This window comes from Ictidomys tridecemlineatus, chromosome 6 (assembly GCF_052094955.1).
Source record: "Ictidomys tridecemlineatus isolate mIctTri1 chromosome 6, mIctTri1.hap1, whole genome shotgun sequence".
Classification (NCBI taxonomy): Eukaryota; Metazoa; Chordata; class Mammalia; order Rodentia; family Sciuridae; genus Ictidomys; species Ictidomys tridecemlineatus.
In genome coordinates this window covers 122183387-122209237 of record NC_135482.1, presented here as the reverse complement: position 1 = coordinate 122209237, position 25851 = coordinate 122183387, and the positions used below count along the sequence as shown (strand labels likewise).

At 37.7% G+C, this 25851-nt stretch overlaps 2 protein-coding genes across 4 annotated transcripts; one reads left to right on the top strand and one right to left on the bottom strand.

Moving 5' to 3' along the window:
• Window positions 1-1323: 1323 nt before the first annotated feature.
• On the bottom strand, window positions 1324-23528 carry Ska3 (spindle and kinetochore associated complex subunit 3). 3 transcript variants are annotated; one of them, XM_040281331.2, is made up of 10 exons: window positions 23255-23528; window positions 16458-16519; window positions 16190-16355; window positions 13787-14198; window positions 11325-11407; window positions 8972-9057; window positions 6840-7043; window positions 5529-5603; window positions 4776-4903; window positions 1324-3447 (listed from the first exon to the last, which is right to left on the bottom strand). In XM_040281331.2, the coding sequence occupies exons 1-9, from the start codon at window positions 23355-23357 to the stop codon at window positions 4778-4780; spliced, it is 1317 nt and encodes a 438-aa protein (XP_040137265.1). In that variant the 5' UTR covers window positions 23358-23528; the 3' UTR covers window positions 1324-3447; window positions 4776-4777. The 3 variants fall into 3 exon arrangements, with proteins under 3 accessions (XP_040137265.1, XP_040137266.1, XP_021591153.1); XM_040281332.2 differs by having other exon boundaries at window positions 1324-3421; XM_021735478.3 differs by lacking the exon at window positions 5529-5603.
• Window positions 23529-23815: 287 nt separating this feature from the next.
• Mrpl57 (mitochondrial ribosomal protein L57) lies at window positions 23816-24197 on the top strand. Its single transcript, XM_005338610.5, has one exon. It carries the CDS (start codon window positions 23816-23818, stop codon window positions 24122-24124), a length of 309 nt encoding a protein of 102 aa, XP_005338667.1. The 3' UTR covers window positions 24125-24197.
• The last annotated feature ends 1654 nt before the right edge of the window (window positions 24198-25851 follow it).

Sequence of the window (25851 nt, the reverse complement as noted above, 5' to 3'; positions counted from 1 at the left end):
AATAAGTGTTCTTTTACAGTTTCTTTTATCCTTAATTCTTTAGTCTGTCTTCCACTCACTGACATGGTTTTGGTAGTGGAATTATCTTCAGTGATAAAATTCTGCCAAGATAGTCATTGAAAATAAATAGACCCGCTTTATTCGACTTTTATACAAACCACAAATCTGTTTTAAGATATCCAGGGTTTCCAGAATGAGTGGAAGAGTAGCCAAATGACATCTGTCTGCTTTGTTTCTTATTGATTAGAAACAGACCATTCAACATGGCGTTTATTGTACCTGTTAGTGCATGTTCTCTTTTGTGCAGTAAGTTTATGACCATCAATTGATATCAGTTGACATTTGTGGCATCAGGGCCTTCACAGCCACCTCTCCAACCATTGTTCCTATGAAATTCTGCTTTGGTTCCACAGTAGGAACTTTAGTTGTTTTTCATCAACCTCACAGCCACTATAGCCAGGTACCCACCTGCTTAAGGGCTGCCCGCCCTCCCCATCTCCAACTTCCCCGCCTTTGAGAGTTCTGGGTCAGTAAAATGAATTACTTCTGCTGGGTCACAGCTGCTTTCTCTTTGCTGTTTTCAGTATTTCTGTCCCCTTCCTTTGTGCCTCTGGCTGTTCAGACTTAACTCTACAATTAAAATTACCCCAATTACAATCAACTAAGACAATCTTAACAGAATTTGATGAAATTAAAGCAATTTAAATTGTGAATGAGGTGAACTGCCTTAGGGATTTTTAAAATCTGTGAATTCTGAATAGTAATTATTGGGAAGTGGCAGAGAATTTACAATACTCCTGAATACTCTAGTCCCTGTCCTCTCAGTCTTTCCAGTAGCATGACTATCTTAGGTACCAGGTGTTGTGGACCAATTACACAGATGAGATACAGATTTTTCTTTCCTCAGAAAACCTTAGTCTAGCAGGGAGGAAAAAAAAAAAAAACTGAATAAAAGGTGAACAGAAAAGTGTCATGAGAAACATTGCTACTGAAAATAGGATAACAAGAGATGACATTTGAACTTGTCCAACTCCTGAAAGACAAGTGGGAATTATACTCCAGAATAAGGATACAGCATGAACAAAAGAGGAAATGAGGTTATGCAACCTTATGTACTGCTGTCGGTTCAACACAAGGAGGTAGGAATGCCAAATGCTGTTAGGATGATCAGGATGAGAATTGGAGTAATGGCAGAGCGTTAAGGTACATCTGAGATTAAATTGGAGATTATCAGGAAGACCCGGGTGGGAAATGGGAAAGAAAAGTGAATCATTAAAGCATCAACGTGCCTGCTTCAAATTTAAGAATTAAATAGTAATTCAATTATTACTCAGTAATTGTTTAATGTTATCACCAATTCATTCAATAAACATGCTAGATACCAGGGTAATGAACACAGCAAACAAGGTCCTAAGACTCATAAAGGTTGTAATCTAGCAGGGCAGAAAACATTAAATAAATGTATATTCAAATAAATACTACAAATTCTACCAAGTAATGTGAAGGCCAAACAAAAACAAGTGTTAAGAAAGAAACTTTTAAAAAGGGGGAGAAACTGGGGGCTGTGACGCATGCCTGTATCCTAGTGCCTTAGCAAATGCAAGGTGCTAAGCAACTCAGTGAGACCCTGTCTATAAATAATAAAACAGGGTTGGGGATGTGGTTGGTCCAGTGCCCTTGAGTTAACCCCTGGTACCAAAAAAGGAGAGGGACTCCTTCATAGTGGCAGGATACATAAAGTTTTTGATAAAATGACATTTAATCTGAGACCTGATAAACACATCATTCAGAACTTTCTTACAAGTTTGAAATAACCAGAAAAGTTCAGCTAGTTTAATCATAAGGACTTTTATGGATCATTTCACTGGAAAGTCCAGGGGTAGAGCTAGCTGGTGTTAGTTTGGTTGACCATGGGGGTCCTCACACCTCATTCTTCTTGTTAGGGGTCTTGTGTAGGGTCCCATGCTTGGCAGGCTGTTTCTGTAGTAAAAAGCAGCTCCAGGTGTTCCTCTACCTCCAGAAAAGATATTGTGCTGCTCTTTTCTACTTTCTCTAGGCTCCTTTGCCGACACTGACTGGCAATGCTAAGGGATTGAGATTCTGCTAAATGCTGGGTTCTAAGTTCTAGTGTCTGCCAAGGTCCTGATGCAGGAAGAGTGGGGAAAACAAAAGATGGTGGTGGTGTGGCTAGGGTATCACACTGCAGGAGGGAGACATCAGCTGGAGTCAAATCAGGATACTGGATTTCATTTGAACAGCAATGTGAAGACGTGCTTGAAAGATCCCAACATTTGAAGCTGGAAGCATCACTATTCTAAGTAACAAGCTAGGATCATGGAAGGTAGTAAAGATTCAGAAAATAATAAATTTTGAACAAAATAAATTTGAAGGCCCAAGGCCATCATAAAACAAATGCAGCTCCCTTATAGGCAAATGCCTAAATCTTTTTTTTTTGCTCATTTTTAAGAAGTCTTTATGCTCCATATCCCTCTAGTGGCACTGTTTCTCTTCCCCTCATTAACAAGTCCTCAAAAGAGCAGTCTAAAGCCATTGTCTATTTCCTCACCCCTGTCTTCTTAGATCCACCAGACTTCCCTCACTAGTACTCCACCAAAATTACTGTTGTTGAATCAACTTTGCCAAATCTAGTGATCAATCCTCAGTTCTCTTGTTACTTGACTTGAGTAAAGTATTAAAGTAATTGACCACTTTTCCCAACCCCCTTATGCTGTATCACTCTGCCTCTTTCTACTGCTTCCTCCTTCAGCAATCTCATCTGGTTCTATGGATTGTTACATTGGATTGTTCTATGGATTGTTACAGTGAATGAAAAGCTGATAATAAATTTCAGTTATCAGCATACATAAAGTGCACTAGAGCAGCTTTACCTTGAAAATAATATGTTGAAAACTTACACTATATTTAGCAAAAATCATACTTAAAACTATAGTAATTCCTGGCCAAGAAATAAATCAGGTTTTAGTGACAATTTTCTGACAAAATTAACACAGGTCAATGTCACAGGTCTTTCACATGACTTTGAAAACACAATTATAAGAAGGCAATTTTACCATATTGAATTTCTTAAAGCCGAGCCTTTCAAGCACCTAGTCATAACTGTCAACTAATTTCAAGTTTTTAGCTGATCTCCAAAGTATGGTAGGTCCTACTTTCCTGTTGACTATAATTTGAAAAGTTCTTTGTTGCTTTTAATCAGATGGATCTTGAGCTTAATGGATGGGGCAGTTTGAATCTGCTAGGTAGTTTTAAAGGCTCCTGTGGCCCTAGCCAATGGTACGTAGGAGGCCTGTGGGCCCAGGTCCAGACGTTGGAACCTTCCAGAGAGTGAGGTTCAGGATCTGCTGAGTGGCCAACCTGGAGAGTAGAGCTTGAAAGATCAGCTGCCATGTGATAGAAGGAGCTGAGTGAGAGAATGAAACCAAAACCCTGTAAAACACGGGAGAAGAGAGAAGAAAAACACTTGAACAGTAGTGAATGTCTGACTTCAACTAAGACTTCCTTCCACCTTCACTGATGACAGTGCAGTTACCTAACCTGGTAATTTCCCTCTTTTTCTAAGTTTCAACTGTGTTTCTGTTATGTACAAATAGCAGTAGTCTTAAAAGAGCACTGATTAAACAAAAGATAAAAATGACTTTTGAGAGTCACGAGATGACAAAATGGTAACAGCCACCTGGCCATAAGAAGATCAGGGGTGATGTGTAGCAAACTAGCATTTACATTTCTAAAATTACTTGTCCTATACCCTGCTATTACTTAGTCTATTCTGGTAGATTAAGTGGGGCAACTTAACATCAGTGACTGAACTAACTACATATCAATCAGACTAATCTTAAACCAAATCAAAATTTCATAAAAATCATATAATGACATAAATGTCCATATTCCTCTTTAATACTGATCATTTTTAAAAAGGAAAGAAAGAGAAGAATTAATAAATTGAGTCCATCTCTGCTTCTACCTCATTCTGTTCAGTTTCTAAATTGGATAGATCCACTAGAGATTCTACAAAGATACAAATAAACATTAATAGCTTCCAACAAGATAGATGACACAACACTGTGGATGCATATTTTAATAATTATAAGAGTTTGGGATTAGGTTCCCACTGATATTATCAAACTTGATAATTTGGGAATCTGAGATTTAAGAATCACAAATTCTATGTCAAAAAGACAATAGGCTGGGACATAGCTCAATTGATAGAGTGCTTGCCTTGCATACACAAAGCCCTGGGTTCAATCCCCAGCACCACATCCACATACACACACACACACACACACACACACACACACACACACACACACAGTAGAGACAAGCTATTAGCCTAAACTAGCGAATGTTGATTCTGAACTATTTAAAAAAAATTTTTTTTTAGTTGTAGTTGGACACAATATTCTATTTATTTATTTATTTATTTATTTATTTATTTATTTATTTATTTATTTATTTTATGTGGTACTGAGGATCGAACTCAGCACCTCACATGTGCTAGGGAAATGCTCTACTGCTCAGCCCCAGCCCCAGCAACTATTTTTTAAAAATTTTTTTTAGTTTTGATGGACACAGTACCTTTATCTATTTATTTTTACATGGTGCTGAAGATTGAACCCAATGCCTCATACATGTGAGGCAAGCGCTCTGTCATCGAGCCTCAATCCCAGCCCGTAAACTATTTTTACTATCATTCTATGTTAGTTTTAAAATGTCCTCTCAAATAACACATATTTTCTTTAGAACAGTAGAATACTCACTTTCACCAGTTTTCTTTGTCGCCAGCATCTTGGGTATTCTGTCTTTTGTATTTGAGGAAACCTCTCCTGGGTGGCACTGCCTTTACTGCTACTGGAGTAGCTATGTTTGAGTTGCATTTTGACAAAATCTAAAACGAGCAAATTTTTTTTCTGTCAAGTCATATGAATAACATAACAAATATAGAAAATGTTAGAAAACATTCAAGAAAAGCCATGGAAAATTAAACTTATTTAGCATGCCTGCAGACATTCAACAGCAATGAAAACATTGAGATATTAGAAATTTAACTGGATGTAAAGGTTTGAAAGGCATTATCCTCATTAACTGAGGATAATGCAACCAGTACATCCCCAAGAGCAAGTAAGCCTTTACAAGCTGAAGCTGTTAGGGAAAAATCTGAAACAATGTTTAAAAGAAAGCTCATCAGTTATAAAGATCATAAAAGTAAACTCTGAAATGTCAGCATCCTTTTCCTACACAAAGAAGTGACATTAAAGCTGGGCATGGTGGTGCATGACTATAATCCCAGTGACATGAGAGGCTGAGGCAGGGGGAGCACAAGTTCAAAGCCAGCCTCTGTAAAAGTGTGGTGCTAAGCAACTCAGTGAGACCCTGTCTCTAAATAAAAATAGGGCTGGGGATGTGGCTCAGTGGTCACATGCCCCTGGACTGAATCCCCAGTAAACCCCCTGTCCCCCAAAAAGAAGTGACATAAAGGGGTTGGGTTTGTAGCTTAGTGGTAGAGTGCTTGCCTGGTATATTGAGGCAATGGGTTTGGTCCTCAGCATCACATAAAAACAAACGAATAAAATAGTTATTGTGTCCATCTACAAATAAAAAAATACATATTATTAAAAAAAGAAGTGACATTAAATACAAGGCTTTGTTCCTTTCAAATAGAATTGAGAAGAATGAACCATGGGAACATGCTATACTCATTCCTCATTCAACTATTATAGGTATTGCCCAGAAAAGCAGAAAAGACAAGAAATAATTAAATATCTTATCCTGGGTCAATTCTGATGACATTTGGTTATTTTCCCAAGTAGCTCAATTCTGATGACATTTAGTTAATTTCCCAAGTGGTTATCCTTCTTATGTCTTTTCTTAAGCCAGTAACCTTTCTAGAGTAGTTACTGAGACTTCTATGTGCCAGCTGGGCATGTTGGTGCAGGCCTGTCATCCCAGTGGCTTGGCAGGCTGAGGCAGGAGGACTGCAAATTCAAAGCCAGGCTCAGCAGCTTAGTGAGACCTTGCCTCAAAATAAAAAATAAAAAGGGCATGCGGGCGCGGTGGCACATGCCTGTAATCAAAATGGCTTGGGAGTCTGAGACAGAGGATATGAGTTCAAAGCCAGCCTAAGCAATGGTGAGGCGCTCAGCAACTCAGTGAGACCCTGTCTCTAAATAAAATACAAAATAGGGCTGGGGATGTGGCTCAGTGGTTGAGTGCCTCTGGGTTCAATCCCTGGTACCAAAACAAACAAAATTCACGTGCCTAAGCAATACCAGCCAAACACTCTGTTAAACAAGAGGATTGTCAAAGAAATCAGACTGGTCATTTAGTACAGTTGGCAGTTAGAAATCAGTAGTAAGACTAGTGGCAAATTTACATTCAAGAATCAGATATTTACATGTAAACCAGTGTTTCTCAGGCTGAGGCCCAAGAAGCCTCAAGTTCAAGAAACTGATATGTAATTAATGATACCCTGCTCTGAAGAATTGAGGGTGAATGACATTTCTGACTTTGCAACACTTCTAATGGAATAATGGTCAATGTGGAAATCATAGCTGAACAATATTGATAAGAATACATTTCAAAGGTAAAGAGAAACATGCCCCATTGGTATAACATCCCTAAAAATGTGGGAAGCTCATTAAAAATATGGGAAGTCACTAGCTTATACTAAGCTCAGAAACCAGGTGTTTTTAGAAGGGCCTATCTGCCTAGAATTTAGATTGTGTCAACACTAAAGTGCCAGCACATTAGCCTAACAGACAAGACAGCTTACATGCAGTTTCAAGTCTTTAATATCAGAAAAAAAAATTGTCTTAAAAAATAACCTGGAGAATATCCTCTGGAATTGCAGTTATTTCTGGGGGTGTAGGTGTTCTAAGTAGATTCTCGTAAGAAGAAATTGTAGGAGAAAAGGGATCCATAAAATTCTCAAAGCACTCATCTGATTTTAAAACTAGTGGAGTGTAATCTTCAACTTCCACATCATTTGATGAACTATTTATTTTTGGTAATGGATAATTTGTGGATACCTAGAAAATAAAAATAAATCATTGAGTTATAGCAGTAATTTAAAAAGTAAACAGTGATAGTTCTGTTGGGGCCCCTGAGTAAGCCTCCAAATGACCCTCTTCTTCTATAACTGTGTTCTAAACAAAACCGAAGAAGACAAAGAAATGGCATACGCTGGACAAAATACCATCTTCGTTACCAATAAAAGAACTAAATGGAATGTTGGCTAAACTCCAGATTTAGATGAAATGTTGCCATTTCAGGCAACACTAAACTGGGCCAGATGAGAATCCTAGCATGATAAGCAAGTGTTTCCACACCCCCTAGCAAACAGGCTCACCCCCAAGAAGAAGAAAGCAGATATGAAGGAAGCTCAACTTGCAGTTTTCATGCTAAATTAACTACCTGGGTAAATTACTCCATCTCCCCAGGGCCAGAGTTATTAATAAAAAAAAGAAGTTAACATTCTCAGGTCAGGGTGCCTTCCACATGAATAGAAACATGAGAAGTAAATTCATTGTAAATGGCAAGTGCCAGCAGACAGATAACCTGACACTTCAACTGATAACCCAGCACAGCGTTTGTCTACAGCTGCACTGGCCAATATTTAAGTCACAGGGGCTAAATAAATATAAATTAACTAAAATTAAACAAAGTCTTAAGAAATTAAAAATTAGTTCCTCAGATCAGTAACCACATTTTAAAGCCCCCAAAACTACATGTAATTCGTGGCTACCATATTTAACATCATAGATTATAATTTCCATCACTCCAGTTAGTTCTGTTGGATATCCCACTACAGTAGTGGTTGTCTAAAATACTGGTTGTCTTAAGTGTTCATACTGACTCTAAAGAATAATAAGGTTGGGGGGCTGGGGATGTGGCTCAAGCGGTAGTGTGCTCGCCTGGCATGCGTGCGGGCCCAGGTTCGATCCTCTGCACCACATACAAAGATGTTGTGAACTGAAAAATAAATACTAAAAAATTCTCTCTTTAAAAAAAAAAAAAAGAATAATAAGGTTGGGCTGGGGATGTAGCTCAGTGGTAGATGTAGCTCAGTGGTAGAGCACCTGCCTAGACTGCGTGAGGCCCTGGGTCTGATCCCCAGCACCACAAAACAAAAATAATAAATTGATGTGGTTTGATTATAATAAATTTGTTACCTAGAAAAATTTGGAGAGGAAAAAAAAAACATTAAAACACTCATAAACCTGTTGCCCAGAGAACTATATTTCTACTCATTCATTTTTTAAAAAATGTATACATCAATGTGTTGTATAAACAACACATACATGTAATTTTTCATATGATTAAATATTTCTTGAAAATACTCTTTAATCTGTTTTCATCTGGTTTTATGGAGATGCCTTATTGAGTTCTTCTTATTTTTCATTTGATATTTTAAATTGTTTCCCTTTTTCGAATTTCTTCCTATAACTTGTTATGAATCTTTATCCTAGGTGGCTTTAGGACAAATTCTGACACATGATTAAAAGGTATAATTTTTTTTTTTTTTAAAGTTCTTGATCTATGCTGGTAAAACACCCTCAAGAAATACATTGTAATCTCTCCTGATTTATCTAAGTTTCTACAGTAGACTGAAATGAGAACCTCTTGGGAGTCAGGAGAGGGTTATCAAGGAACACAAGGAGTCTTTTAGGGATGATGCATATATTCTTTTTCTTTTGTGTTGGTAGTTTTATAAATGAATACATGTGCCAAAATATAATTCTGTACTCCAAATATATGTAGTTTATTTCATGTCAATTATTCCTTCCTAATGCTGACTTAAAAGTAAATAAAAATCCTATTTCTCTTTAAGGAAGGAAAACAAAAACCTAGGTTTTATGTGAGTTAGAAAACAAACAAAAACAGACCGTTGGAGTCTGGAAGTAGTATCTGAGTCATTAGGAGAAAGATTAGAGCTTTCAATTCTATAGGCATTTACCACAGCTGTGCTGTTCTCTGTGGAAGGAATTTTCAAGCCAGGAGTGCAGAATGTAGGTGCCAATGGGGAATTTGTGCACTCGACATCTAGAAGACACACAAAATGTTCATGAAAATGAAGATTTGAAAACAAACAGAAGATTTCAACTTTTAAATTGTAAGTATTGTCAATATAATTTGTGCTTTTGTGTGTGTGTGTGTGTGTGTGGTGCTGGGGATTGGAATTCAGAGCACTGTGTCATTAAGTACATCCCCCACGTGCTTTACTATTATTATTTTTTAAATATTTATTTTTAGTTTTAGGTGGACACAATATCTTTTATTTTTATGTGGTGCTGAGGATCAAACCCAGTGTCTCATGTATGCTAGGCAAGCACTCTACCACTGAGCCACAACCCCAGCCCCATGTGCTTTATTATTAATAAATATTTATTATTAATAACTTAAAAAATGTAAGTGTAATCTAAGCATGGTGGTACACACCTGTAACCCTACAAACTCAGGAGGCTGAGGTAGGAGGACTACAAGTTTGAGGCCAACCTCAGCAACTTAGTGATACTCTATCTTAAAAAATGGGCTAGGGATGTAGCTTAGTGGCAAATCACCCCTATATTCAATCCCCAGTATTAAAAAAAGAAAAAAGAAAAAGAATGCTCAGCAGCATATTAAACACAATATTGAAGAAAAATAATTCTCAATCTAGTGATCTTTACCCAACTAAATTATCATTCAAGAATGACTTTAAGCCAGGAGTGGTGGTACATGCCTTTAATTCCAGCAGCTGGGGAGGCTGAGGCAGGAGGATTGCAAGTGCAAAGTCAGCCTTATGAAAAGCAAGATGCTAAGCAATCAGTGAGACCCTGTCTCTAAATAAAATACAAAACAGGGCTGAGGATGTGGCTCAGTGGTCAAGTGCTCCTGAGTCCAGACACCAGTACAAAAAAAAAAAAAAAAAAAAAGGTTAGTTTAAACTGGGTGTGATGGTTCACATCTGTAATCCTAGCAACTCAGGAGGCTGAGGTAGGTGAGGTAGGAGGACGGAAAGTGCAATGCCAGCCTCAGCAATTTAGTGAGAACTTGTCTCAAAAAACAAAAAGTGTTGGGGATATAGCTCAGTGGAAGGGTGCCCCCTAGGTTTGACCCCCAGTACCCACCACCACACACAAAAGGCAAAAAACCCAGCTAAATCCAGAAGAAGTGAGTGGGCCATAGCAAACAATGTAAGCTATAAATAAACTACTGCATTTTTTTAAGTAAGGGCTATGAAAATGGTAATAAAGATACTCTTGTGGGATAAAAACAGGGTCAAACCAAAATACAATAACTTTAACAAAGTTCCCTTTAACTAGATTACTTTTTTCTATTCCCCCAATAAACACATTACCTGTGATTTACTACAGGATTTTAACAAGCAGTCTATTCTTTAATAAATCCATTCCACTTTCAGGAGTTCTTCATTTTCTAAAATGTTTACATACTTCATTGGGAATTGAGTTGAGCGTGATATGAGGTGATGGCTCAAAAAAATTTTTTTTTCAATCAGCAGCTCTTTAATACAATCACACTCTTACAAGGTGAGCTATAAGCTACTATGAGTCAGTTATATTTTTTAAACCCGTTTAAGTGAACAGTACTTATTAATATAATAACATAATTTAATTACATGTCAGTGAAATTAGTACAATAAAAACTTTTCAGAAAATATGTCCAAAACTTTGGAAAGATCTGATAAAGACATTTTAAAACTCTACCAATAAATTTGGTATAGATCAGACAGCAATAAATAATTATTCAGAGAAATCATAAAACTCTAGGATTTATTTTGTATTTTCATAAAAAAAAAATCAATGTTTTTCTGGGTTCAATCTCTAGCGCACGCGTACACACACACACACACACACACACAAAACAAACCTGCATGAATATTTTCTTTAAGTTATTGAACCATTTAAAAATATTTGAAATGATAGCTGGTGTATTCTGGATGTGACTTATGTAAGAAAGATAATGTATAACTCTAACCAATAGGTTCAAGCTAAACTAAAAAAAAAAGTACTATGGCTCTACATCAAAAGATTGGTGAAAGAATACATACGTCTTAAATTAAAACATTAGAAACAAAAAAGCTGACAAATACTAAACATAATCCAAAATAATACTAAAAACACACCAGAAAATTTTATATTTCTCTTGCATGAAATCATGCTTACCCTGAATGGGATGGTATTTTTATAAAATTCAATATTACAGATTAAAAAGATATGGAAAACTATAAAGTGTCTAAGGTGACAGAACCATTTCTTTTTAATACTGTTTAAGTTGTAGATAAAAGTAAGCTTGATGTTTGCACTCACCACTTTTTTCCAGCTGCTGAATTATGGGGCCAGGAGTAACAGAAAAATTATTGGTCATGGGTTCTCTTTCTAGGGTCTTCTCACTGATGTGGTTCAGAGGGAAATTATAAAGTAAAAAAAAATTAACATTAAACCTCTGGGATAAAACTTAATTCTTATTACATAACATAAATTTGGACTAGTTCAGTTCTCTTTCATGGACAAGATGCCCCATGGAACATTTTTCTTTCTCTTTTATTCTTCTCTTGGGGAATGAACTTGGGGCATTTGACCATAGAACTATATCCCCAGTCCTTTTTCTATTTTTTATGAGACAGTCTTTCTAAATTGCTGAGGCTAGCCTTGAACTTGCAATCCTACTCCCTCCTAATTCACTGGGATTACAAGTATATGCCACCCTGCCTGGCCCTTTAAGAAAATGAACAACAAAACTATTTAAGTATCCACCCACCCATCCATCCACCCATCCGTCAGTCTGTCCATCCGTCCATCCATCCCCATGGTTCAAAAGAGGTTAACAACCTCTGACTTAAAGGAAAGCTATAAATTCTCATTACTTCAAATAAAGGAACTGCATACTTCATAACTTCAAAATCATAAAGTAGAACTTTACACAGATACAGATTAAGAATTTGTTGCCAGGCACAGGTGGCGCATGCCTGTAATCCCAGCAGCTCAGGATGCTGAGGCAAGAGGATTACAAATTCAAAGCCAGCCTCAGCATCTGGAGAGGTGCTAAACAACTCGGTGAGACCCTATCTCTAAATAAAATACAAAATAGAGCTAGGGGTGAGGCTCAGAGGTCTAGTGCCCCTGAGTTCAATCCTTGGTACCCACCTCCCCCTCAAAAAAAACCTTGTCATTTTTTTTTTCAAGACTAAAATTACTGGTAGATCAAGTGTATTTTTTTTGATTGTTTAATATATAATATTGCTACTTCTACTTTTTAAGCAAATATTTACTTTTGATCTATAATTTATTTTGACATGAGGTAAAAATTACTTGATCTTTTCCCACTTAACCAATTATCCCAGAATAATTTACTGAATAATCTTTCCTTCAAAAATACCTTTATTATATATTTATATTATTTTGTCCTTAGATACTGTTTGCTATTTTTTATTTATATTCGACAGCAGAATGCATTACAATTCTTATTTCAGATATAGAGCACAATTTTTCATATCTCTGGTTGTATACAAAGTATATTCACACCAATTCATGTCTTCATACATGTACTTTGGATAATAAAGATCACCACATTCCACCATCATTAATTACCCCATGCCCATTCCCTTCCCCTCCAACCCCTCTGCCCTATCTAGAGTTTGTCTATTCATCCCTTGCTCCCTCTCCCTCTCCCACTATGAATCAGCCTCCTTATAGCAAAGAAAGCATTCGGCATTTGGTTTTTTGGGATTGGGTAACTTCACTTAACATTATCTTCTCTAACTCCATCCATTTACCTGCAAATGCCATGATTTTATTCTCTTTTATTGCTGAGTAATATTCCATTGTATATATATGCCATATATTTTTTATCATTCTATTGAAAGGCATCTAGGTTGGTTCCACAGTTTAGCTATTGTGAATTGTGCTGCAATAAATATTGATATGGCTGTGTCCCTGTAGTATGCTGTTTTTAAGTCCTTTGGGTATAGACCAAGAAGAGGGATAGCTGGGTCAAATGGTGGTTCCATTCCCAATTTTCCAAGAAATCTCTATACTGTTTTCCATGTTGGCTGCACCAATTTGCAGTCCTACCAGCAATGTATGAGTGTGTACACCCCACCCCATCCTTGCCAACATTTATTGTTGTTTGTATGCATAATAGCTGCCATTGTGACTGGAGTGAGATGAAATCTTAGAGGAGTTTTGATTTGTATTTCTCTAATTGCTTGTGATGATGAACATTTTTTCATGTATTTGATGCTATTTTAATCAGTGGCGTGTTCATTGTAACTCAAATTAGCATTTCCACACTAATCACATCCAGATCTTTTAAATCTAGTACTGAATTCACATTAAGCTTCAAATTATTATTAAAATATTTAAGAGGAAATAAATATTTACAGGCACCTCAAAAATCAACATGCACACACATTGCCTTTTCCCACAAGCTGCAGGTATTCTTACCTTAGTTGCTTTCCCTAGCATCATCCCACGGCAATAAACCAGAAATCTGGGGTTTATCCTAGACCCTCCGCTCTAACCAAAGCAATCACAAACTCTTATTAATTTTACTCCTTTAATTTTTTCCTCTTTCCTATTTCCACAAATATCATCTTTTTTCAGGCTTGTATCATGATTCTTTCTATGTAGCCTCTCATCTAAAGAAACCAACAGTTTGTAGTTCATTTTAAATGAAAAATGTTTGAAACATTGCATCGAGGACAAAAATTAATAAATACAAAATATTTAGGAAATAAAATAAAAATGTACCTTTTAATAAAGTTGCTTACCTTTTAATATTCTTCACATTTTTAAGTCCCATTGTATAATCTTCATTTAAACAGAAAGTATGTTCAGAGATACCAAAATGTTCTACATTAAGAGTTATACACTCAAAATCATCCATTTTTAGAGCACATTTTGGAGTTTTTAGTATTTTAACTAGTGACTGACTGGTAGGTGGAGTTTGAATTTCAGGCTCTTCCTTATGGTTGTTTACTGCCTGTGGAGGGTTTGGTAAAACTTGGGATATCATATATCGCTCAAGTCCAAAATCCGAAAGTTGTGGACTACGTGGAATCTTCTTAGAAACAGAACTGCTTGGAATAGAAGGATCAAACATATCATCCTTCACATCAGGCTTTTCAAAATTCTCACATTTAGCCATCTCTTGGGTAGAGTTAGTGAGTTCTTGCTCACAAACTAGGAGGAAGAATCAAAGAGGTAACATTCTGGTAACAGCAGAACAGAACATCTTAAATTCTATTTCATGGGCTGGAGTTGTGGCTAAGTGGTAGAGCGCTGCCTTGCACGTTCGAGACCCTGGATTCAGTCCTCAGCACCACATAAAAATAAATAAGTGAAATAAAGGTATTGTGTCCAATTACAACTAAAAAATAAATATTAAAAAAAATTCTATTTCAATTATCCCTTCAGTAATTTTCTGATATGTACCTCTTACTCATATGCCATTTTGATCATATATTAGAGAGGGAAAGCAAACTAAAGTGTTAAAGATGAAAAATCAACACTCCCAAATTAAAGGCCAATTTCCTTCTTCGATTAATGTGATTTACCAGTTTTTCTTAATATATTCTGACACCATTCTATCATTAATTAGTGTGAAATTAACTAAGTGTAGAATCAGCTCTCTTCTAGATTTAACACAATGTATAGTGGTATTTTAAAATATTAATTTTCAGATGCTTAAATTAAAAAGGAAAGGCTATTACACAAAAATAATTTTATCTTATTTCAGTCTGGAACACCTTTATCAAAAAACTCAGTTGAGAAGATAATGGGAGAATATTTGAAGCATACATACTATCTCAACCATCTATAAGTTTTATACTATGATTACATGGCTTCTGAGTCTTGGAAGAGTTTCTCATTCACTGAATTCTGTTCTGGTTTTGTGCTTTCTGTAAATTTTAAGAAATGTTACAAGAGTTGCCAAAAATCTGTTGTATTTAATCACAGAGCTATTATTGATAAGATTAATAAGACCATTACCATTATTAATGCTTAATTAATGATAGAACTATATTCCCATTTCCCAAGGGAGGAAAAACAATTCAGAGAAATTATTCAAGGTCACATGTTATACTGGGAGAGCCAATATTTGAATGTGTGGCTGTTTCACAAGAAATACTTTATACTTTGTATTATACCATGTGCACTACTTAATACACCTTCCAAACATATCCTCCAATTTTTTTTGGACATTGAACCCACAGCCTCATACATGCTAAGCAAGTACACGTATGAACTGCATCCCAATACATATTTACTGAATTTAATTAATGTTTTATTTATGTACAAAGACCATTTTTTAAAAGAATTTTTTTGTAGTTGTAGATGGCCAGCATGTCTTTATTTTATTTGCTTATTTTTTTGTATGTGGTGCGAAGGATCAAAAACCCAGTGCCTCATGCGTGCTAGGCAATCACTCTGCCATTAAGCCCCAGCCCCTACAAAGACCATTTTATTACAGACATGAAGACAATGAAGCATATTAAAGTTAGTCATTTGTTCATCTAGAAGTATGAGCAGAACAATAACAGCTAATAATTGAATGATGGACAGGCTAGGCATTGTTCTAAGCAAATTTTATGTCATTTAGTCTTTACACAATGCAAACTCATAAAGCACTCCTGCCTTACAAATGAAAAACTGAGACACAAGGTTAAGTAATTTGTCAAGATAATACAGAAAGCAGTGGCAAAATAAAGATTTGCACTAAGGTAATTTGGCTACAATGTGCTATACTTACCCTGCATTAGAATTTTAGAACTAAAAAAGGACTTTACTGATTTATATAGTCAAAATCGCTCGTTAGATAGAAAAGGAAACTGAACCAGAAAAATGAAATAGCATGCTGTAAAGTTTCTCAGCTATTTATTGGCAGAATCGACTAGAAATTATTCTAAGTTGTACTTCTTCATTTACAAAGGTCAGAGGTCTTTCTTGTAGCATGATGATGGCTCTCATTTAGCATGGTGAAAAAGAGAGCAAAACCCATTTTTCTATTGTGTCACTGACCAGCACATAATGAGTATTGAATAAATGTTTATGAAATGATATTCATATAACGGCAGACATAGAACTAAAAACTATGGCCAAGCCTACAGTTGTTAATCATGTTGCCTTTTTAAATATTAAGCCATATTCTATAAAATGAAAGTCAAACAAACCTGAACTTTCCTTGACACGTGGATTATATCCATACTTCTGGAAAAACTCTCTAATTTTTATGATATCCGTTGAATTTTTTTTCATCAATATTTTTGCTGCCTTTATGAAATCAATGTTTTCTTGACTTTCCAATCTTGCTTTATCAAGAAGAATATTAACATCATCCTTTCATGAGGAAAGAAAATATATTACAATTTCTCTAAGTTCTACTTAAGCTAAAAAAAATTACCACAGAAATACAACAAATTAATATCCTAGGATTAATACCTTTAAAGTCTGGACTTCTGAATGAAGATCATGTAAAATTCCCACTGGATAATCATCAAAATCTTCAATACATATGTTGAAAGAAAAAAAAGTTCAATAAATACAAGAAAAATAAGGAAGAAAAAAAATTAAAAATAAAAAGATTAAATGTAGTTTCTTAAAATCCTTGTAGATATTTACTTATAATTTATCTCTTGTCAACTGCTAAAAAAAAAAAGACTATTCTTTAAAACCTTTATTGAACCATAACATAATACAGCTGTAACAAAAAATCTTAAGTATATATAGCTTGAGGAACTTCACAAATTGTTAGCTGGATAACCAGCCCTCAGCTCAATAAATAAGAAGAGAAGGGAAAGGGAAAGAGGATTACTAAAATTTTACAAGCCCTCTTTTAGTCCCTCTCTTCCCCTGTTGAGAGACACAGACAAGTCAAGATGGCACCTGGCACTTTGCCAAGAGGAGTGGTTTGAGAAGTAACACCAGCGAACCATTAAGATAATGGAGATTCCTTAATGACTGACTGCTGTGTCTAGATTATGTCAATTAAGTTAAGCTGTATATAATTAAGATGAGGATTCCTTATTGGTTGACTGCTGTATCTAGTTTATGTTAATTAAGTTAAGCTGTGTTTTCAGTTGTGCATATATACCCCTATTGTCCTACAATAAAGCTGCTCCCGCTCCTGCTGTATCAACCTTCAAAGTTCCTTGTCACTCACCGACCCCCCCCCCCAACCCCAGTTACTTTGCTGCAGTCAGACTGTGGCAGCTAGTGGCCCATCTGGGGAGCCCCGGGACACTCGGGGGTAAGACGGGAGCAAATTTGCTCATCTCTAAGCAGAAAGGGTGAGAGGAAGAATGGCCATTTTGAGAAAAAGGAGAGGATTGACACAGTATGTTTGTGTCTTGTTTTGTCTTGGTGTGTTGTCTTTGTGACGAAAATATGGAAGGGGTGTTAAGTAAATTACTAAGGGAAGGAGGCACCCCAGTGGAACCAAGAGCAGTTAGGGCATACGTTGATAAGGGCCCAGGAACTCTAGTCAGGAAGAGGAAGAAGATTCAGAGGAGGAAGGACTATCAAGAAAGGAACTGCAAAAGGCTACTACTGAATACTTTTCCTAACGGGAGGATATGTGAAGCTGCGCAGTGGCTGCTGAGTGTGGGAGCCGGTCACAGCGCAGCAGGGACTTTCCAAGCCGAGGCTGGGACCTGCCCCCCCCCAGCGGGGCGCCACTGCTGCAGGCCAAATCCAGACCTGTGCCCGGTGGCAGTTTGAGTCTGGGACACTCCCCTGGGCCGTCTGGGGCTGCCCAGGACACTACGGTCGTCATTTCCAATGTCAGTAACTATAATGGTTCTCCCACACCTGGAGGCTAATGAGTAATGAGCCATTAAGGCCTATTTCAAATGTAAAAAACCTTGATATAATGCACTAAATTGTTCACAAGGTTGTTTGCTTAGTGGAATGCTACAGGATTTTCTTTAGCCAGCATTGCTGGAGTTCCTGCCTCCGTCCCAGTGAAAACCGAGACTTTGGATCATCATAAGCTAGCTGCCTGAAGAACTTACCTGGACTGTAATTTTCCTGGACTATGTGTTACTTATATGCATTGTGAACTATCTGTTGATGCAACGAATGGTAGTAGTACTGGGGTATCTATGCTGATGGTGTCATCTGTGGTACAATTTTTCCAAGGGCTTCTTACTTGGAGCCATCAATTGGCTTGGTATCATGGCGTTTTGTATTCTCCTCCCTTCTGCTTGTAGCAGATTGTTTATGGTGTTTGTGTAAAAACCACTATGGTCGTTATCCACAAGTGTGGCTGAGTGTGTTGGGCCAGTAGTCAAAGACGGGTAAGATCCAATTGCAATGGTACCAACCTAAGACAGGAGGCTGACGCCTTGAGGTCAGCTCATTTGATGACGGGTAAGGACCATATGTACTATTGGACAACCTAAGGCAGGCACGATCCCTAAGCCATATACTTGTTGTTTAAAAACAGTAGGGGGAAATGTTGAGCTGTGTTTTCAGCTGTGTATATATACCCCTACTGTCCTACAATAAAGCGGCTCCTGCTCCTGCTGTATCAATCTTCACAAGTTCCTTGTCACCCTCCCCCTTACTTTGCTGCAGCCAGACTGCGACATTCCCCCCAAGGGTAAACCTTACTCTGAATTCTAAAACCATAAAGTGTTTTACCTGCTTATGAACTTTCTTTAATGAACTCAAATAATATGTATTTTTTTGTGATTGGCTTTTTTCATTCAACATTTTATATGACATCCCTCTGTTCTTATCTAATCCATCCATGTTCATTGCTAAACAGTATTCCACTCTACAATATATCTATTCTATTGTTAAAACTATTATGAATATTCTTGCTTTGAATTTTTCTAGAACATCTTTTTTTAAAAAAATATTTATCATATGGTTCTTTAGTTTGTTAATTGCAATGCTTGGGATTGCGCGTGCTAGGCAAGTGCACTACCACTGAGCCACATCCAGCCTTAGCATGTCTTTGGGGTAAAGAATTGTGCATATATTGGCCACAAAGACCTAGAATATGTGCTGTATTATGGGTTATACATATATTTAATTCTAGTACATAATGCCAGATGGTTTTCCAACTTGCTGTTACCATTTACACTCCCAACAGCAGTGCATGCCAGTTCCAGTTTTTACACATCTTTACAAACACTTGGTACTTTCCTCTTTTCAATTTTAGTTATCCTAATAGCTATGCAATTGTACTATATTGGGATTTAATTTTCATTTCCTTGATGACTAATACATTTGATGCTTTTTCATATACTTAATGACTATATGAAGATAATTTGAATTAAAGCTTGAATTTTTATATGGTATTATCTGCCTTTTTCTTATTAATTTGTAGGGTTTTTTTTTTTGGGGGGGGGTACTGGGAATTGAACACAGGAGCACTTAACCACTGAGCCACATCCCCAGTCCTTTTTTTTTTTTAAATTTTGAGACTGGCTCTCACCAAAATTGCTTAGGGCCTCGCTAGATTCCGAGGCTGGCTTTGATCTCCCAGTCCTCCTACATCAGCCTGACGAGCCACTGGGATTACTGGCACATGCCACCATGCCCAGCCACTCTATATATTTTGGATATGTCTTCTGTCAGAAACATGTATTATAATATCTTCCACTCTTTACATTGCCTTTCCACTCCTTTTTTTTTGTACTAGGGATTGAACTCAAGGGCACTTGACCACTGAGCCACATCCCCAACCCTATTTTGTATTTTTATTAGAGACAGGATCTCACTGAGTTGCTTAGCACCTCGCTTTTTTGCAGGCTGGTTTTGAATTTGCCATCCTCCTGCTCCTCCTGAGTGGCTGGGATTGCAGGCATGCACCATCACACCTGGCTTCCACTCTCTTAATTTTAATGTGTGTGTGGGGGACAGGGTTGCTGTCAATTAAACAAGGGGTCACACACTAATTAATTAAGCACTCTATCACTGAGCTATATCCCTCCTCTTTTTATTTTATGAAAGGTCAAGCTAATTGGCAAGGTTTGGCCAAGTTAGCCTTAAACCTGTGATCCTCCCATCAGCCTCCTAAGTAGCTGAAATTACACACATGGGCCACCATATATAATTTCTTAATCCTAAAGTAGTTCTATTTGTCGAATTTTCCCTTTATGATGAATACTTTTTGTTTCCTACTTTAAAAATCCTTGCCAATGATAATACATATTTTTTCATGTTTTCTTTTAACAGCTTTATGGTTTTTTCTTTTGCATTTAGAGTTATAACCATCTGGAATTTTTTTTTTTTTTGTACAGAATACAGTAAGGTTCAAGATTCATTCTTTTCTTCTATGTAGATAACCATCCAATCAACCTGACACTGCTTCCTCAAAAGACATTTTTGAGTTGGGAATGTAGCTCAGTGACAGAAGACTTGCCAAGCATGCATGAGGTTCAATACCCAGCATTGCAAAAAAAAAAAAAAAAAAAAAAAAAAAAAGATATCCTGTACTCACTGCACTGCACAGTCTCTTTTGTCATTAATCAGTTGGTCATATAGTGATTAAAAGTAGTTTTTAAAAGAACTCTATTTCTCTTTTCTGAAACACATTCATTTTGATGATCTCTTTCTTTAGCTGTTAGGAGTTCCCAATTTTCATTAGGGAAATGCAAATGTGCAGTGGCCCAGGCCTGTCAACCCTTATACTCTTGAGGCTGAGTCAGGAGGATGCTGAATGTGAGGTTCGAATCTAGCTTATGCAACATAATAAAATCCCCTTCTCAAAAAAAAAAAATTAAAATTCCCAAAAAACCCCAACCATGATGAGATTCCACTTCATGCACACTAGAGTAACTACAATCAAAAAGACAGATAAAACAAACAAATATTGGTGGGGATGTGGAGAAACTGTAACCCTCATTGCTGCTGATGCAAATGAAAATGGTGCAGCTACTTTGGAAAGCAAATTTGCCTTTCTTCATAAAATTAAATATAGGATTACCATGTAATTCCACCTCTAGATATATACATATCCAAAAGAACAAAAAAACTGTTCATATAAAAAAACTTGCACATAAATTTTTTTTAAGAGAGAATTTTTTAATTTCGGTGGACACAACATCTTTGTATGTGGTGCTGAGGATCGAACCCAGGCTGCACACATGCCAGGCAAGTGTGCTACAGCTTGAGCCACATCCCCAGCCCACACATAAATATTTATAATTGCATTATTTACAACAGTTTGAAATAAAAACAACCCAAGTCTGATGAGTAGATGAATAAAATTTGGTATATCCATACAATTGAATATTATTCAGCAATAAAATGAAATACTGACACACGTTACAACATGAATAAACATGGAAAAATTATGCTAAATGAAATAAGCCTCTATTTCAGTCACAAGAGACTACATGTTATGAGATTCCATTATATGAAATGTTCAGAATAAGCAAATCCAAAACAGAAAATAGATTAATGGTTACTAAAGCTAGTGTGGTGGGTGGGGATATGGTTATGGGGAAGAATGGAGGCATGGAGGATTGTTTTGGAAGTGACAAAAACTTAAACTTTTTATTATGACAGTTGCACAAATCTGTGAATATACTAAAAATCACCGAACTAATTCTTTTATAGTAAGTTCTATTATATGTAAAATGACATCTCAAAGATATTTAATAGCCAATCAATTTGAGTAGGGTATGGTGGTGCATGTTTGTAATCCCAGTGACTCAGGAGGCTGAGGCAGGAAGATACCAAGTTCAAGGCCAGCCTCAGGAACTCAGTTGGGTCATAAACGTAGCAAGACACTGCCTCAAAAAAAAAGAAAAATAATAAAAAGGGGGCTAGGGATGTGGCTCAAGCAGTACGTCGCCTGGCATGCGTGCAGCCTGGGTTCGATCCTCAGCACCACATACAAATAAAGATGTGTCTGCTGAAAACTAAAAAAGAATATTAAAAAATTCTCTCTCTTAAAAAATAATAATAATAAAAAGGTGTGGGAATATGGCTCAGTAGTTAAACACCTCTGGGTTCAATCCCAGGTACCAAAAAAAGTCAGTCAATTTGGGGCTGGGGGTGTGGCTCTGCACTGGGTTCATTCCTCAGCGCCACAGAAAAATAAATAAATAAAGGTATTGTGTCCAACTACAACTAAAAAAAAAATAATAAATATTTTTTTAAAAATCAAGGGCTGGGGTTGTGGCTCAGCTGTAGAGGGCTCATCTAGCATGTGCAAGGCCCTGGGTTTGATCCTCAGCACCACATAAAAATAAATAAAATAAAGGTACTGTGTCCAACTACAACTAAAAAATAAATTTTTTAAAAAAGTCAATCAATTCAATGATTCATCAATGTAATCATAAAAGGTGAAATTGTGATCATTTTCTCTAATTACCACAATTTCATGTTTTCTATAATACATGTAATACATACCAACAGTAGTCTTGAGTGCTAGTGTTTGTGTTGGCAATATAATTTACTGGGGAAAATACAGACGTTTATTATAACTGTGGACACTACAGGTAAGACAAAAGTCACTACACATGTATAAAGAACAATGCTAAATAGCTGCATTTTAAAAAAGAAATTAACTTTTTACATGGTTTTTACTGATAAGCACAAAACATGACTTGAAGGCACATCATGTATAAATGTGTGTACATTTATGAGCTCAACCTGGCAATTTAGGATTTTATTCATAAGGGCTGTTCTCTCTCTCACAATAATAGTAACTAACATAATAACAAGCTACTTTCATCACATGAGAAGAACACTACAGTGGGTTGGGGTTGTGGCTCAGTGGTAGAGTGCTGGCCTCACATGTGTGAAGCACTGGGTTTGATTCTCAGCACCACATATAAATAAGTAAATAAAATAAAGGTCCACCACCAACTAAAAAAATAATAATAATTTAAAAAGAACAGCACTATGGTTATCCATGGAACTAAAACCGGACACATCTATGCAATTGAGGAGCATAAGAATAAATCACGTCCCATAAATAGTTCAATTATTATGTGTCCATTAAAAAAGAAATCATAAGTGTGGCACTTGCATCCCGCAGAGCTATGTTAACGACAAACGTTGAGCATTTCGATAGATGCAGCATCCGCACCGGTCTCTCTCTCCAAGCACTTCTAGCCACTATCCATAAATAAGCTCTTCGGTCAGTCGGTACATTTTTAGTAGCGGGTACCCTTCCGGCCGCCGCCCGGGGCCGGTCCGAGTCGCGGCGAAATTCACCAAAGCGGCTGAAAAGCGGAGACCCTCACCTGGCCCGGCCCGCCCGCCTCACTCACCGCTTTCCTCTCCGTCCAGGGCTCGCTGCAGCCGGGCCGTCTCGCAGTCTAGTGTGCTGGCCAGAGACCGCAACTTGCAGTAGAAGCTCTGGATCGGGTCCATGGGTGAGGGCAGATGAACAAGAACCTAGGTACCAGCGGATAAACCTACGCTCCGGATCCGTCCAAACCCGCCACTAATTTGAATCTGTAAATGCCGGAAACGTCCTTGCTTCTGCGCAGGCGCAGAAGTCTTCTCTCGCGAGAGCTGAAGTATCACGAGAAGGTCCCGGGTGACCCCGAGAGGCTCACGTTCTTCCATATAGCGTTTGCTGGCCACGGCAGGGGCGCAAGGTTCTTGGTGAGTGGCTGGGCTCTATGGGTGCGAGGAGAGGCCTCTTCCTCCACTTTAGACTGGGTTCCTGTCGCTGTGTTGCGGGGGCGGGGGTGGGTGCGCATGTTTGGCCGCCAGGACTAGAATCGCCCGTGGCGTGTGAGCCCGGATTGCGAGCCCTCTTCTCCTCTGGCCCGGCGGTCTCCAGCTTGTGTCTCTAGCTCTGTGCGCTTTCCTCAGCAGACACCATGTTCCTCACTGCTCTGCTCTGCCGCAATCGCATTCCTGGAAGGCAGTTGATCGGGAAGCACCGGCGGCCGCGGAGGGTGTCTTTGTTGGCGAAGCAGAACATGATCCGTCGCCTGGAGATCGAGGCGGAGAACCACTACTGGTTGAGCATGCCCTACATGACGGCGGAGCAGGAGTACGGCCACGCCAGCGCGCGGAGGGCACAGGCTTTCGAGGCCATCAAGGAGGCCAGCACTTCAAAGTTTCCCCCACATAGATTTGTTGCAGATCAGCTCAACCATCTCAATGTCACCAAGAAATGGTCCTAACCCTGAGCCATCATCTGCCCTGTCTTTACCTGATCCTGGAACAAAAACCAAGCAAATAAACAAAAAAACCCAACCCTGTAGTTTCTATGTACATGTGAGACTTCAGGCCAGAATCTTTTAAAAACAAACAAACATGAGCTTAGTCAAAACGCCTTGATATTTTAAAAAACCTAATCACTGACTTAATGTGTTTTGTTTCTTTAACCTGATAGGGAGAGATCAGGGATTTCCTTGTAAAATATATCATTAATGATATAAACTATTTTACATGGAAGCTTAATAAAACTACAAACTATGATTTGGGGTCTTGGCTTCAGTTGATCTGATAGGGCTTTATTGTGCAACAATAGTTTGTTGGGGTTGGGGATGTGGCTCAGGCGGTAGCGCGCTTGTCTGACATGCGTGCGGCCCGGGTTCGATCCTCAGCACCACATACCAACAAAGATGTTGTGTCCGCCTAGAACTAAGAAATAAATATTAAAAAAAAAAAACCAATAGTTTGTCTGCCTTCTGTCAAGAATAGTTGCCTCAACTTAAATGGAAATATGTGCTTTTCCAGTTAAACATACTTTAAAAAAAAAATAACATGCTCTTAAAATTAGCATTTTCTGGTCCAGTACACACCTGTAATCCCCTCAACTGGGAGGTTGAGGCAGAGGCCAGCCTCAATAATTTAACCAAAAATAGAGGAGTGGGGGCTGGGGATGTAGCACAGGTGTAAAAAGTCCCCTTGGGCTGGATATACACCTCAGTTGGTACAGTGCTGTGATTGCACAAGGCCCTGGGTTCTAATCCCCAACACCACATAGACACACACACAAATCACCCTTGGACTCAAACCCAATAATACACCTCCACCAAAAAAAAAAAAAAAAAAAAATTCTGGGATTTAACTACTAAAAGTAGACATTTAAGTGGGGTAAAAGGTATTTATCAGGATTGTTGTCATACCATATCAATCACCAGTTAAAGACTTTTTTTTTTTTAAGTAAGCTTTTTTTTGGAATAAAGGTAACCCCAGAGGGGGGTGGTGGGGGTTGGGGAGGGTATAGTGGTGCATGCCTGTAATCCCAGTGGCTCAGGAGGCTGAGACAAGAGGATTTAAAGCCAGCCTCAGCAAAAATGGGGCACTAAGCAACTCAGACCCTATCTCTAAATAAAATACAATAGGGCTGGTGGTGTGGCTCAGTGGTTGAGTGCCCCTGGATTCTCTCCCCAGTACCAGAAAATAAAAAAAGTCTTCCTTATAAATTTAACCAAAAAGCGTAGAAAAATATATTCTATCACATGAAAATAGAACATACGTTTTTTAAAATACACTATAAACAGCAATGCTAAATAAATGCATAATTTCCTTCTCCCTTCTATTTACTCAGTGAAGAGCACTGATAGATGTATTTATTTTATTTATATTTATTTTAATTAGGTATATATAATAGCAAATGCATTTTTGATTCATTGTACACAATTGTAGCACAGCTTTGCAATTCTTTGGTTGTACACGAATGTAGCGTAGTGTCACACCACATATGCAGTCATACCTAGGGTAATGATATCTCATTCCATCATCTTTCCTGCCCTCATTTCCCCTTCCCACCATCCCTCCCCTTTGCCTCCCCTTTGCTCTCCTCCATATGGATCAACATGTACATATCAGAGAGAACATTTGGGCTTTGATTTTTTGGAATTGGCTTACTTTGCTTAGTATGATATTCTCCAATTCCATC

Excerpts from the sequence above, each read along its gene's own strand:
- Ska3 (XM_040281331.2), bottom strand. The coding sequence starts at position 23,357 with ATGGACCCGATCCAGAGCTTCTACTGCAAGTTGCGGTCTCTGGCCAGC. Across the intron at positions 11,408-13,786 it reads AATGTGAAGAATATTAAAAG|TGAGAAGACCCTAGAAAGAG; the intron begins GTAAGCAACTTT and ends GAACCACATCAG. Across the intron at positions 4,904-5,528 it reads CCATTGCCTCAATATACCAG|ATTTTGTCAAAATGCAACTC; the intron begins GCAAGCACTCTA and ends TGCTCGTTTTAG.
- Mrpl57 (XM_005338610.5), top strand. The coding sequence starts at position 23,816 with ATGTTCCTCACTGCTCTGCTCTGCCGCAATCGCATTCCTGGAAGGCAG.